General features: G+C 62.5%; 1 protein-coding gene across 1 annotated transcript in view; it reads left to right on the top strand.

Annotated features, from left to right (window-relative positions):
• The window catches only part of KNDC1 (kinase non-catalytic C-lobe domain containing 1), a 51,758-nt gene extending 38,557 nt beyond the window's left edge, over window positions 1–13,201 (top strand). Inside the window, exons 18-30 of the mRNA XM_052660974.1 lie at window positions 231–324; window positions 408–505; window positions 642–862; window positions 3,283–3,396; window positions 3,901–4,048; window positions 4,117–4,296; window positions 4,750–4,956; window positions 5,224–5,306; window positions 5,517–5,667; window positions 9,952–10,074; window positions 10,144–10,203; window positions 10,782–10,939; window positions 12,970–13,201. Of these exons, the coding sequence (XP_052516934.1) occupies window positions 231–324; window positions 408–505; window positions 642–862; window positions 3,283–3,396; window positions 3,901–4,048; window positions 4,117–4,296; window positions 4,750–4,956; window positions 5,224–5,306; window positions 5,517–5,667; window positions 9,952–10,074; window positions 10,144–10,203; window positions 10,782–10,939; window positions 12,970–13,201 (1,869 nt within the window). The remainder of the gene's footprint in view (window positions 1–230; window positions 325–407; window positions 506–641; window positions 863–3,282; window positions 3,397–3,900; window positions 4,049–4,116; window positions 4,297–4,749; window positions 4,957–5,223; window positions 5,307–5,516; window positions 5,668–9,951; window positions 10,075–10,143; window positions 10,204–10,781; window positions 10,940–12,969) is intronic.
• The last annotated feature ends 1,202 nt before the right edge of the window (window positions 13,202–14,403 follow it).

Here is a 14,403-nt window from a genome sequence, read left to right on the forward strand (position 1 = left end):
TGGGTGGCTGCGGGGAGGCCGGGCGGCCTGGTGGTCACCGACCCCGCACGTTTGGCTGCCTTGTTTTGAGCAAGTCCGTCGAATCTGGTTCTTTCCACGCCACTGAGACGTCTCCCAGTTCCACTGAGCCGACGCGGACGTCCCGAAGGGCCCCCTTGGCCCTGTGGGCGAGCCTGCCTCCCCTGAACCTGAGGGCGGGCGCCCGGGGCTCACAGCTCTTTCCTCCCCAGGAGCTGGAGCAGCAGCTCACGATGGAGAAGAGGAACTTCCGAAAGACCCTGAAGTTCTACCAGAAGCTCCTACAGAAGGAGAAGAGGAGCAGAGGTAGCCTCGCTGGGCCAGGGCCGGGCTGGGGGCAGGCGGCCCGAGAGGCTCGGGCGCCTCGCGCTGACCGCGTGCACCCCCAGGCTCCGAGGTGAAGACCATGCTGTCCAAACTGAAGGGGCAGCTGGAGGAGATGCGGGCCAAGGTGCAGTTCCTCGGGCTGGCCAAGAAGTACCTCCAGGCAAGGCCCCCGCCCCCCGTCCAGAGGCTCCTCCCGCCAAACCCCTGGAACACGCCCGCCTCTGAGCGGCCGCCCCAGCTCAGGCGCGGAGCGGGCGGGCGGCCGGGCAGGCAGATAGCGCTGACTCGCGCCCCAGGTCGTGTACGCGGAGCAGTGGGGCCTGGAGCCCTGTGCGCTGCCCGTGATCGTGAACATCGCGGCCGCCCACTGCGACACGCTGGACTTCAGCCCCCTGGACGAGTCCTCCTCCCTCATCTTCTACAATGTCAGCAAGCACCCGCGCGGCGGCCGGCAGCCCAAGGCGCGCGTCCTGCAGGCTGGCACCCCGCTGGGGCTCATGGCCTACCTGTACTCCAGGTGCAGCCCGGGGGGGACGCTGGGACCCCTGTGCCCCCCAGGCTCCTGTAGACCAGGGGGGCACAGGCCCAGGGTCGGGTGGAGGAGGCGGGCGTCTCCCTGCGCCCCTGAGGCGGGGCTGCATGCTACCTGTGTGGAGTTCCCGTCAGAAACCTAAGTTTGTGTCGGTGCCCACTGGCCTCCTTGGCCAGGCTCCTGGCTGAGGGGCCCAGACCCACACGCGTGGGTCTGGGGGTCTGGGTCAGGTGTGCAGGGGGCACTTTGAAGGAGACCCCTGGGAACCCGGCCACCATGACTGACAGCCTGGCGGTCTCCTGACTCCACACAGCTGGGCCCCCCCCGAGGCACCGTGACTGCGCCCAGCTTCCTAGGTCGGATGCCCAGTAACTAACATGGGGTTCCAGAGCTGAGGGCAGCTTGCACCCAGCCAGCTCTCCACACAGCGCTACTGGGCGTGAGCAGGGTTAGGCTCATGTGCACGCGTGCTATGTCACTTGAGTTGTGCACGCATGCTAAGTCACTTGAGTCACAACAACCCGACGCGACCCCAGGGACTGTAGCCCACTGGGCTCCTCTGTCCACGGGACTCTCCAGGCAAGAAGACTGGAGTGGGTTGCCATGCCCTCCTCCGGGGATCCTCCTGACCCAGGGATCGAACCCGGGCCTCCTATGGTTCCTGCACTGCGGCAGGTTCTTTACTGCTGAGCCACCGGGGAGGCCCCTTAGGCTCATGGGACCCCAACTAATAACACGGGCGCAAGGGCTCGCCTGCAGCAGGGAGGGGCCAGGCTGCTCACTCCCGGGGCCCCCAGGCACCCCTGACCCCCCATCCCTTGGTGCACCCCCGAGCCCCACATGGGGCTCAGGCTCTGGGCAGCCTCCTTAAGGGCCCATCCCTCTCAGCCCCAAGCAGGTTGGACACAGACCTCCTCCCACGCGATGGTGGGAGCGTCACCCCAGGGTGGCTCCTAGGGGCTCAGCACGCTGCTCCGGAGCCCCTCGGGTCTTCTCTGGGCTGGAGGCTGTTGATAGCCAGTGGGGGACAGGGCCCTCCAGGAGCAGCTGTCTCTGTCCCCCCCAAGTCGCCCTCCCTAAGTGGGCTGCCGGGGGCCTCCTGCTGGGGGGCGCTCCGGGCTGCCCCTCAAACTCAGGCCTCCTCATCCCCCTCCCCTGCGGGATGGGGTGTCACTCAGCACCACAACCCTCCAAACTGTTCCAGGAGACATCGTGTGTGTGTCACGGGGTGTGCGTGTTACGCATGAGCACAGCACCCCCAAGAGGGCATCCCCTCTGCGGGGAGCTGGACCCCAGCTGCCCAGTCCTGCCTGCATCTGGCTGGGTCCAGCAAGGGACCAGCGGCCCGCGGGGCCTCACTCCTGGACCCCCACCTCCTTTTTGCTCTCCTGGTTCCGGGGGCACCCCGAGGGGGCCCTGCCTGAGGCCGAGGACCCACAAGCCCCCCCTGCTTTTTTCCTGACAGTGATTTGCAGCTGGGGAAGGGCCCCTGCACCTGCTCAGCTTTCTGAATTAGCGGTTTCTACAAGGAGACAGGAGAGCCTGAAAAACGGAGATTAAGAAAGTCTTCAGGGGCCTCCCCGGTGTCCAGTGGTAGAGACCCCAAGCTTCCAATGCAGGGGGCGCAGGCTCGCATGCCGCGTCACGCGGGCAAAAAAATCCTTTAAAAAAATGAAATTTAAAAGTCTTCAGACTGAAAATGTTGAGGAATTTCTAATGTGATCAGTACCCCACACCCCCGGCTCATTGGTTCTGAGTAGTGGTCCAGCCAGTGCTTCCAGCACAGAACTCTCGTGTCCACATCTAAGCACTCAAACACACCCGCACACTCACACCAACGCCCATACACACACATACACACAGCCACACACCTGTGTACACCTGCACTCACACCCACACCCCTGTGCACTCACCTCTGCACACAGCCCCACACCTGCACTCATGCACAAGTGCACACAGCTGCACTCACATCTGCACCCAGCCGCACTCACACCCATACACACACCCACACATGCACTCATCTGCACACGCACACCCCTGCACACTCACATCCATACACACACCCACACATGCACTCATCTGCACACGCACACCCCTGCACTCACACCCATGCACACACCCACACATGCACTCATCTGCACACGCACACCCCTGCACTCACACCCATGCACACACCCGCACGTCCACTCAGCACATGCACACCCCTGCACTCACACCCATGCACACACCCGCACGTCCACTCAGCACACGCACACCTCTGCACACACACCTGCACACGCACACCCATACACACACCCCTGTGCATTCATCTGTGCACACAGCCACACACTCACACCCATACGCACACCTGCACACACCCCAGGACCGGGTGCCGGCCGGCCCACTCTGACGCCCGCCCCCCACAGCGGCGCCTTCCTGGAGGGCTACGTGCAGCAGTTCCTGTACACCTTCCGCTACTTCTGCAGCCCCCACGACTTCCTGCACTTCCTGCTGGACCGCATCAGCAGCACCCTGTCCAGGTACCCCAGGGTCCAGGCCAAGGACAGCGGCGGAGAGTGGGGTGCAGACGGGCCAGGAGCGGCCACTGATGCCCCCAGAGGGGAGAAGCAGGGTGGGGGCAAGGAAGGTGGGACCCCCATGGACTGGAGGATGTATGGGGGATCCCAAGGGCCTCAGCCAGCAGGCAGGGTCAGCACAGGAGGGCGTGGTGGGCGGTGTTGGACGTGTTCTCGCCCTCTCTGAGCTGGCCTGTCCTTGCCCCCAGACGCCCGCACAAGCTCAGGCTGGGCACCCCGGGAGGGGACTCGCAGAGGCCCTGCCCACCCCACTGCTCCGGACACCTTCCCAACTTCGGGGCAGGCTGCAGGGGGCGGTGGCTGCAGCAGCCCCTCTTGTGCCCAGGCGGGCGGGCGGCATGGGGCGAGACCTAGGTGTCCTCTAAAGACAGAGCCACGCTCCCCCACCCCGTCCCATCTGGGGACGGCGCGGGGGCCCTGCCCGGCTCAGGCCTCCTCTGCCTCCAGGGCCCACCAGGAGCCCACCTCCACCTTCACCAAGGTCTACAGGCGGAGCTTCTGCCTGCTGCAGGCCTGGCTGGAGGACTGCTACGCCGTGGACTTCGTGAGGAATGCCGGGCTCCTGGGGAGGCTCCAGGATTACCTCTCCTCCCAGGTGAGGCGGGGGGCGGGGGGGACGCACCCCCCGGGAGGCGGTAGGTGACCCCACGTGCTTCTGCCCAGATTCTGCCCCTGGACGGCTCCGCGGAGCACCTGCTGGGCCTGCTGGAGGTGGGCAGTGAGCGGCGGGCCGAGGGCACCCTGCGTGGTATGGACCTGGAGGACCCCAAGGAGGTGGAGGAGGACACCAGGCCCCTCAACGCCCTGTGTAAGAGGCTCTCGGAGGACGCCGTCTCCCGGAAGGTGCGGCCTTTCCCGGGAAGATGGGCACCAGTCCCGCACATGGCGCGGCGACACCCACAAAGACACACGTGCATGCCTGTATACGCAGCAGACGGGCAGAGGCGCGCGTGCACTCCGTCTTGCAGCTCCGGGGCAGCAGCCCGGTGAGGCGGGCACTTCCTGTCACAGCCCCGGACAAGGACGAGAGGGCCGGCCAGGGGCTCAGACCACCCCACCGCCCTGACCCTGGGCCAAGGGCAGGGTGGGATGTGGCCGGGATGGGGCAGGGTCTCGGGGGGCCTCACCATGATGTGTGCAGGCCAGCACCACGGCTCCGTCCACAGGGGAGCCGCTGAAATCCCGGGGTCAGGGCGGCCGGGGACGGGAGGCAGGGCTCTGCCCCGCGGCTCTATCTGAGCCAAGCTGGGGGCCCCTGGCCGCCAGCCGCCCTGACCCGAAGGACCCACCCTGCAGAGCTTCCCCTGGCGGCTCTCCCGGGGCAACGGGTTGGCGCTGCCCCACCACAAGGGGCGCCAGTACAGTATCGCGTCGGCCCTGCCCAAGCCCTGCTTCCTGGAGGACTTCTACGGGCCCTACACCAAGGCCGGCGAGAAGGGGCCCTACTTCCTGACCGAGTACAGCACCCAGCAGCTCTTCAGCCAGCTGACGCTGCTCCAGCAGGTGGGGGCGCCAGGCCCACACGGCCTGTGGGGGGCGCCCTGCCCTGCCCTGCACAGGGCCCTTCCTGCTAGAACTGGGCGGGCGGTCAGCCCCTAGGTGCCCCTCCCGAGCCCCCGCCGACCCAGGCCCTGCCACCCGGCAGGCGATGGCAGGAACAGGGACGCAGCGGCCGCCCACCCCCTGCCGCCGCCGGGTGGACGTGGGGAGCCCCCCAGAGCCCCGGCCCTGAGACAGGGTGCTGCTTGCCCTGTGTCCTCATCCTGGCAGGAGCTGTTTCAGAAGTGCCATCCCGTCCACTTCCTAAACTCGAGGGCCCTGGGCGTCACGGACAAAAGTGCAGCGGTCCCCAAGTGAGTGTCGTGGAGCTGGGGGCGCTGCGGTGGCCAAGGGGGTCGAGGGCTCCACCCAGCCATTTCCGCCGGGTATAAATGCCTTTCCAGACACTGGCTAATGGGCAGTGCCTCGGGGTTCCGGGCTGGGCACCACCCCCCTCCTCAGGGTCCCAAGCACTGCTGTGTCCCGGCTGGGACAAGCTGGACCCGTGCCTGCCTCTCTTGTAGGGCCAGCTCTTCTGAGTCTCTGTCAGCCAAAACCTGCAGCTTATTTCTGCCCAACTACGTCCAGGACAAATACCTGTTACAGCTTTTAAGAAGCGCTGATGACGTCAGCACCTGGGTTGCCGCCGAGATCGTGACCAGCCACACCTCCAAGGTCGGTGCCTGAGGCTCCAGCCCCAGCACAGGGTTGGGGGTGCCAGCGGTGAGGGCACCTCCCTGGGCGAGCCCCTCTGCTGGGGGTGCACGGAAGCGTCCCAAGCTGAAGCCCCTGGGGCAGGCGAGCACTAGGGGCCCTCAAGGCAGGGCCCCCGCAGTTCCCCGGCCTCCACCCCCAACCCCTGGCAAAGCCCTAAGGCCCACCAACACACGCAGAGTTCCCCAGTCTTTCCCCTTTCAGGGAGAATCTTCCAACTTCAGAGGTTTATTAGCTGAAAGACTGACCCCTCCTCATTTGTGCCAGGACGTGGGCACCGGGACCCTGCCCTCGCCCCCATCTGCTCCAATCCTTGATGTCTTCCTGAGCGACACCAACCTGCAACTTTCCGCTCACCCCATCAAGGGCATCACACGGGCCTCCAAGTGCTTTGGGGGGAAGTGGGGGGGCATTGGTGCCTTGGGGGGGCACCGGTGCCCCGGGCACAGGCCAGAGCCATCTCCAGCCCCACCCGGGGCGGCAGCCAGGGGACCGCGCCAGTGTCACTGTGAGCAGAGGATGCAGGGAGGGCTGTTCGCGGGGTGGTGTGAGGTCTGCAGGGACAGCACGGGGCAGGGATGAGGGAGAGCGCGCCCTGGGCGGACGTGCTGACCGAGCCTGAAACACACACGGTCCCCACGCTGCATGTGGCCCGCTATGCCGTCAAAACAACCGGAGACGGATTTCGACACGTAAACTCTGCTTTCAGAAAACGGTCAGAACTCAAAAGCTGAGCCAGAGGACGTAACAGGAAGACCACACACAGACACCAGGTGGTCAGCACCGAAATCAGACTATATTCCTTGCAGCCAAAGATGGAGAAGCTCTATACAGTCAGCAAAAACAAGACCGGGAGCTGACTGTGGCTCGGATCATGCACTCCTTATCGCCAAATTCAGACTTAAATTGAAGAAAGTAGGGAAAACCACTAGACCACTCAGGTATGACCTGAATCAAATCCCTTATGATTCTACAGTGGAAGTGAGAAACAGATTTAAGGGCCTAGATCTCATAGATAGAGTGCCTGATGAACTATGGAATGAGGTTCATGACATTGTACAGGAGACAGGAATCAAGACCATCCCCATGGAAAAGAAATGCAAAAAAGCAAAATGGCTGTCTGGGGAGGCCTTCAAATAGCTGTGAAAAGAAGAGAAGCGAAAAGCAATGGAATAAAGGAAAGATATATCCATCTGAATGCAGAGTTCCAAAGAATAGCCAGGAGAGATAAGAAAGCCTTCCTCAGCAATCAGTGCAAAGAAATAGAGGAAAACAATAGAATGGGAAAGACTAGAGATCTCTTCAAGAAAATTAGAGATACCAAGGGACCATTTCATGCAAAGATGGGCTCAATAAAGGAAAGAAATGGTAGGGACCTAACAGAAGCAGAAGATATTAAGAAGAGGTGGCAAGAATACACAGAACTATACAAAAACAAAAAAAAAGATCTTCATGACACAGATAATCACGATGGTGAGATCACTCACCTAGAGCCAGACATCCTGGAATGTGAAGTCAAGTGGGCCTTAGGAAGCATCACTATGAACAAAGCTAGTGGAGGTGATGGAATTCCAGTTGAGCTGTTTCAAATCCTGAAAGACGATGCTGTGAAAGTGCTGCACTCAATATGCCAGCAAATTTGGAAATCTCAGCAGTGGCCACAGGAAAGAGGTCAGTGTTCATTCCAATCTTGAAGGCAATGCCAAAGAATGCTCAAACTACCGCATAATTGCATTCATCACACACTAGCAAAGGAGTGCTCAAAATTCTCCAAGCCAGCCTTCAACAGTACGTGAAATGTGAACGTCCAGATGTTCAAGCTGGATTTAGTAAAGGCAGAGGAACCAGAGATCAAATTGCCAACATCCGCTGGATCATCAAAAAAGCAAGAGAGTTCCAGAAAAACATCTATTGCTGCTTTATTGACTATGCCAAAGCCTTTGACTGTGTGGATCACAATAAACTGTGGAAAATTGTGAAAGAGATGGGAATACCAGAACACCTCACCTGCCTCTTGAGAAATCTGTATGCAGGCCAGGAAGCAACAGTTAGAACTGGACATGGAACAGACTGGTTCCAAATAGGAAAAGGAGTACATCAAGGCTGTATATTGTCACCCTGCTTATTTAACTTATATGCAGAGAACATCATGAGAAACCCTGGGCTGGAGGAAGCACAAGCTAGAATCCAGTTTGCCGGGAGAAATATCAATAACCTCAGGTATGCAGATGACACCACCCTTATGGCAGGAAGCGAAGAGGAACTAAAGAGCCTCTTGATGAAAGTGAAAGAGGAGAGTGAAAAAGTTGGCTTGAAGCTCAACATTCAGAAAACAAAGATCATGGCATCCGGTCCCATCACTTCATGGGAAATAGATGGGGAAACAGTGGAAACAGTGTCCGACTTTATTTTTTGGGCTCCCAAATCACTGCAGATGGTGACTGCAGCCATGAAATTAAGACATTTACTCCTCGGAAGGAAAGTTATGATCAACCTAGACAACATATTAAAAAGCAGAGGCATTACTTTGTCAACAAAGTCTGTCTAGTCAAGGCTACGGTTTTTCCAGCAGTCATGTATGGATGTGAGAGTTGGACTCTAAAGAAAGCTGAGCGCTGAAGAATTGATGCTTTTGAACTGTGGTGTTGCAGAAGACTCTTGGATTCAACCAGTCCATCCTACAGGGGATCAGTCCTGGGTGTTCATTGGAAGGACTGATGTTGAAGCTGAAACTCTAGTACTTTGGCCACCTGATGCAAAGAGCTGACTCATTGGAAAAGACCCTGATGCTGGGAGGGATTGGGGGCAGGAGGAGAGGGGGACGACAGAGGATGAGATGGCTGGATGGCATCACCCACTGGATGGACGTGAGTTTGTGCAAGCTGCAGGAGTTGGTGATGGACAGGGAGGCCCGTGCTGTGGTCCATGGGGTGGCAAAGAGGACACGACTGAGCGACTGAACTGAGCTGAAGAGAAGCCCTCAGAGGTGGCAGCACACCCCATTCGGATCCCATCCCTGGGGACGCGGGAGCACAGGGGCACAGAGAAAGGGAAGCAGTGTGGCGCGTCTGACAGTGGGAGCCGCTCGGTCGCGCCCGCCTCTCTGCAACCCCAGGGGCTGCACAGCCCATGGAATCCTCCAGGCCAGAACGCTGGGGTGGGCAGCCTTTCCCTTCTCCAGGGGATCTTCCCAACCCAGGAATTGAGCCCAGGTCTCCTGCATCACAGGCGGATTCTTCACCAGCAGAGCCACCAGGCAAGCCCCATGTTTTAGACGAGTGACGGTGGGAACAAAGGGAAACGAGGCCTCCGGCTTCAGCGGTGGGCGCAGAAGTCACGGGACACAGCAGCTGCGATGAGGAGGCCACCCCGTGTCCACCAACAGCCAATGGACCGACCATGCACCCCACTGCCCATGCCAGGGCCTGTCACTCAGCCCCACGTGGGGACAGCCGGGGACACAGGCCACGGTGCTGAGCCCGGTGGGGGGGGAGAGAGGCTGGCCGCCCGAGGAGACCACCACAAGACCCCAGTATCCGAGGCTGGCCCCCGTGTGGGGCAGCTCTGCCTGCAGTGGCTGGGGGCTCCTGCTTTGCCTCTGTCCAGACCTGCGAAGAAAAAGACGTCAACGGGAGAAGCAGGCGTGTAACTGTTCTCACGCCAGGCAGGGGGCGGCCACGTGCTGAGTGACCCCTGGGCCATCCCGGGACCCAGGCACTGGCCAAGCGCACAGAAGGGTGTGCGGTGGGGTCGCAGGTGGTGTCCCCCCCGAAGGATGGTGCTGGCCGTGGCGACGGTCCACGGGGTGCGGCTGAAATGAGGGTCAGCTGAATCCTCCAGAATCTTCCAAGTCACCGCAATCGTGTGAAATCCAAGCACTGACTGAGGGGCCTTGCACTGGGCTGTGGGCAGAGACTCCCTCGGGGGTGGGGGGTGGTGCTGGGGGTTCCCAGCCGACCCAGCGCTCTGCCCTGTGGACCAGCGACCCTGTGGAAGCAGGCAGCACAACCCTGTCCCGCCAGCCGGGCAGAGGAGACGCTGGGCCCCTGTGGGGCCCCTCTCCCGCTCCCGGGCGTGCCCCGCTGCCCCCGTCTGTCCTGAGCCAAGGTTTGTCCAGGGGACAGGGAGCACCGGGCCTGCCTCTGTGCCCATCCCTGTGGGCCGCCTGCTCCACCCACCCCGACGCCGACCCTGCCCTGCACCCCTCAGAGCTCAGGATACGAGTGTCTCGTTCTCTGGTTTCAGCTGCAGGTGACCCTGCTCTCCAAGTTTCTGCTGATCGCGAAGTTTTGCTACGAGCGGAGGAACTTCGCCACGGCCATGCAGATTCTGGGCGGCCTGGAGCACGCGGCCGTGCGCCAGTGCGCGGTGGGTCCCCCACGCGGCCGGGCAGGGAGGCCCCGCGGGGCCGGGGTTTCACCCGCGCTTTTACTCTAGGCCTGGAGAATTCTGCCCGCGAAGATAGCAGAAGTGATGGAGGAGCTGAAAGCTGTGGAGGTACCGGTGTGCGTGAGCTCCCGGGAGCTCACGTCCCCCCAGGGGCGGTGGGTGGCGGGACGGGCAGAGGCAGGAGCGCTCCAGGAGCCCTGCCTGCCGACTGTGCCTTATGGGTCTGACTCCCACTGGGGGTGCAGGTATCCAAGCCCACCGCCTCCTGACTGCCCCTCGAGAGAGAGACGGTCGGCGAGGACACAGCCTCTGGCTGACGGGCCGAGGCGCCAGGGGCAGCCTGCGTCCAGCCCAGGCCCAGCTCCGCCAGTAGGACGGCTCCCGTGTGTCATCGGCTGACAGCAGCTGGGGGCCTGCTGCTGTCTCGTTAGGGTGGGGGTTCCTCATCGCGCTTCTGGAACCAGCACCTCAGCAGCAGGAAGCGCATGTCTTTCTGGGGAGTCAGTGTTCCTCCTGTGCCCACACGCTGCAGAGCCTGGACCCCCAGCCCGGGAGCCAAGGGGCATTTTGAATTGGATGGCAAATTGGGGTGTGGTGCCCCATGCACCAAATGGCACTGGCCAGCCCTGCTGGGCACCAGGGATGCCCCCTTGCCCCTGCTCACCCCATGCCCGTCTGGGTCCCAGGTCTTCCTGAAGAGCGACAGCCTGTGTCTGATGGAAGGACGGCGCCTCAGGGCCCAGCCCACCCTGCCCTCAGCCCACCTGCTGGCCATGCACATACAGCAGCTGGAGACGGGAGGCTTCACCATGACCAACGGGGCCCACAGGTGGAGCAAGCTCAGGTGAGAAGCCCACAGGTGAGCCAGCAGGTGAGGGGCCCACAGGTGAGCAAGCCAGGTGAGGGGCCCACAGGTGAGCAAGCTCAGGTGAGGGGCCCACAGGTGAGCAAGCTCAGGTGAGGGGCCCACAGGTGAGCCAGCCAGGTGAGGGGCCCACAGGTGGAGCAAGCTCAGGTGAGAAGCCCACAGGTGAGCCAGCAGGTGAGGGGCCCACAGGTGAGCAAGCTCAGGTGAGGGGCCCACAGGTGGAGCAAGCTCAGGTGAGAAGCCCACAGGTGAGCCAGCAGGTGAGGGGCCCACAGGTGAGCAAGCTCAGGTGAGGGGCCCACAGGTGAGCAAGCTCAGGTGAGGGGCCCACAGGTGAGCCAGCTCAGGTGAGGGGCCCACAGGTGAGCCAGCTCAGGTGAGGGGCCCACAGGTGAGCCAGCCAGGTGAGGGGCCCACAGGTGAGCCAGCCAGGTGAGGGGTCTCCCCCTCCCTCCTATTCCTCTGAGGCCTGGACCAGAATGCCCCCACCTAGCCCTCACCCTGGCCCAGGCTGCCACACGCTCCCTCCAGGTGACCCCCAGCTGCCTCCTCCTCCACAAGTGCGGGGTAAACATTTCCCATACTGCTGGCATCCGTGGCCCCAAACACCGCCCCAAGGTCGAAGGTCGTTGCAACCTCCCTTCCTGTTGGGAGAGCAGGCACACCCTGAACCCCAACTCTGTGCAGCCGCCCCCCAGCCCCCAGAAGCCGCCTCTTCCCTCTGTCCCGCTTCTGCTCTCCTGTTGGACCCCTGGTCAGGCCCCCGCCCCTTCAGCTGCTGGCACCCCTGGGGACCCACCAGGAGGCACAGACTGGGCGCTGTTTGCGACCACCCTCACCGTGACCCCACCAGCGACTCAGACACCCCCGAAGAGGGTCACTGCCCACTTCAGCCTGTGCGGCACCAGTCCCCTCAGCATCCAGGCCCAGGCCACCTCTCCAGGGGCTCCCGGCCACATCACCCCTCCACAGCGCCCCAGGCCCACGATGCCCCCAGCTCAGGGCCAGCCGGTCTGCAAGGAGCGCCCCCTCCCACAGCTCCATCCTCCCCGCCCTGCCCTGCCTGCCCGTTCACACTGCAGTCAGGTGGAGGCTGGTCCAGCCTCCTCGGGGTCAAGGACAGCAGCCTTGCTTTGTGAGCAGGGCCCAGGGGGCACGGAGCTCAACATTTCCACCTGTGCCTGCGAGACCCTTTCAGTCCCTGAAAACAGTAGTTTAGAGATAACACTATTATCCACAAGGCATACTTAACTGCAAGAGGTCCATGGCGATCAACGGGGAAGCGGGCACTGAGGGAAGGCCACAGTCCAGAAAGGGCCTGGCCAGGCTCTGCTCACGTGTGCTCCTCCTGACGCGGCTCACGGGCGCGTGTGTTTGCACACCTGTCTCATTAACAACGGAGGCCTTCGAGTGGAACACACCACGTCTTCACCCAAAACCAGGGTGGGCACATGTGTCTGGGGCCCACAGCCTCCCCGGGCAGAGCGTCTGCAGCCCAGAGGCCCCCGTTCTCCGGATGACGCCCAGTGGAGTGTCAGCTGCCGCCTGCCGCCCAGCTCTGGAAGGCAAAGGCTTGCTCCCCACGTGGACGGTTCCCTGGTTCCCTGGGCGCCACGTCATTGAACGGGGCCGGGCCAAAGCGCAGAGCACCAAACCCGCCCGGATGGACTAACCGGCGTGCACTCGTCTGCCGCCTCGGGCTGCCTCACGCTTCCTTATCGTGGGGATTTCAGCACTGACCGGGCCTCACACAGCACATCTCCAGTCAGCGTTTGTGGAATGAAAGGTGGACGGACAGACGGAGGGAGGGAGGGATGGACAGACGCAGGGCAGGTGGACAAACACGCCTGGGCCCTGAAATGAGGTCTGGCCTGTGAATGAACAGCAGACTGGCCCCTCGCGGTCTGAACTCTGATGCGGCCAGGCTGGGACTGGCCAGTGCCCACCAGCTGCAACACCGCCCCCGAGACGTGCGCAAACTTACGTCCCATTTCTTCCCGACACAGAAACATCGCCAGGGTGGCGAGCCAGGTCCACGCGTTCCAGGAGAACCCCTACACGTTCGCCCCCGACCCCAAGTTGCAGTCTCAGCTCAAGCAGAGAATCGCCCGCTTCAGCGGGGCCGACATCACTGTGCTGGCGGCGGACAGCGGGGCGGGCCCCCGGCAGGCGGCCAGCGAGAAGCACTCCCGGAAGATTCAGGACAAGCTGCGGAGGATGAGAGCCACGTTCCAGTAGCGGAGGCGGCAGCCCGGGGTGGACTGGGACCCCCCGCGGCCCAGGAGGGCCGTCGGACTGGAGTGCAGGCTCAGACACCGACCCGGAGATGGCGCCGGGAGGCTGACTGTACAATTTAAAGATGTGAGATGTAAACCAGACCGGGGTGAGTAGGCTCCCAGGAGCCGACCCCCGGACGCTCATTATGTTTCTTAGACGAACAGCTTCCGCCCAGCCTGCCCCCAGAGCCCCGCACCCCTCGGACTGTAACCCGGGTGCCCCCGAGCAGTGTTTGCGTGAGTCTGCCGGTGTCTGCCATGACGGAGGGCCAAGACGGACCCCTGGTCCCCCTGCTAACGACAGATTCCAAGGGTTCTGGAACCTTCCGTGTGAAGCCCTGAGGCTTCCAGGGGCCACAGCCCAGCCCTGGGCTCACAGTTCCCCCGCCAGACATCCCGCTCTCTGCCCCAAGCGCTGGCTGCTCGCCCTGCCCTGGGGGTGGGGGTGCCCGAGCCTCGCAGCCTTCACCCGGCCACCCCCTGCTGCCCGCCAGTGGCTCGCAGCTCCCACCGGCCGCTCCCCATGCCCCATGGCCCCGGTGCCCGCTGCTCGCCACTGAGAGCACTGCCCCGTGGGGCCGGTTCCCCTGTGCTGAGGCCCCGCGTTCAAGGGCGCAGGACTCAGACGGTAGCTCCAAAGCCAAGATGGCCTCAGCGGCCCCTCTGCGACCCCGCTGGGTGGGGGGCGCCTGGGGGTGGTCCCGGACGCCTTCAGCACCCGTGCATGCGACACGCACACCCGTGCCCGCCTCCCGTGGCTGGCTGCCACTGTGCTTCCGGAGAGGAGAGGCGCCTGCTGCCTCGGGGGCACTGAGCGCTCCCCAGGGCTGTTTCCACCGGCCTGCTGGTGTCGCCTTGCCCAGCGCAGGCAGGACGTGCTCGGCCAGTGGCTTGGGGACCAGGGCTGGGCCTCACACACCCGCGGCAGGGAGGCCAGCGCCCCGGACCGTCCCAGGCACCAGCATCCTTACGTTGCAAATCGCCGCGAGACCCAAGATTCTTCTGAGTTTTAGGATTAGTGATTCTTTGGCGCAACCAGCTAGTAGTATTACAAGGAAAACCATTACCTGATAAAACGCTGAACTTCTAACGTCAGGGTGTTTTCCCATGTATATTCATTCCCGACACCTAGCTCCTGCATATGTGAAATGCGACAGGTGTGCA

Source organism: Budorcas taxicolor, chromosome 23, assembly GCF_023091745.1.
Source record: "Budorcas taxicolor isolate Tak-1 chromosome 23, Takin1.1, whole genome shotgun sequence".
Classification (NCBI taxonomy): domain Eukaryota; kingdom Metazoa; phylum Chordata; class Mammalia; order Artiodactyla; family Bovidae; genus Budorcas; species Budorcas taxicolor.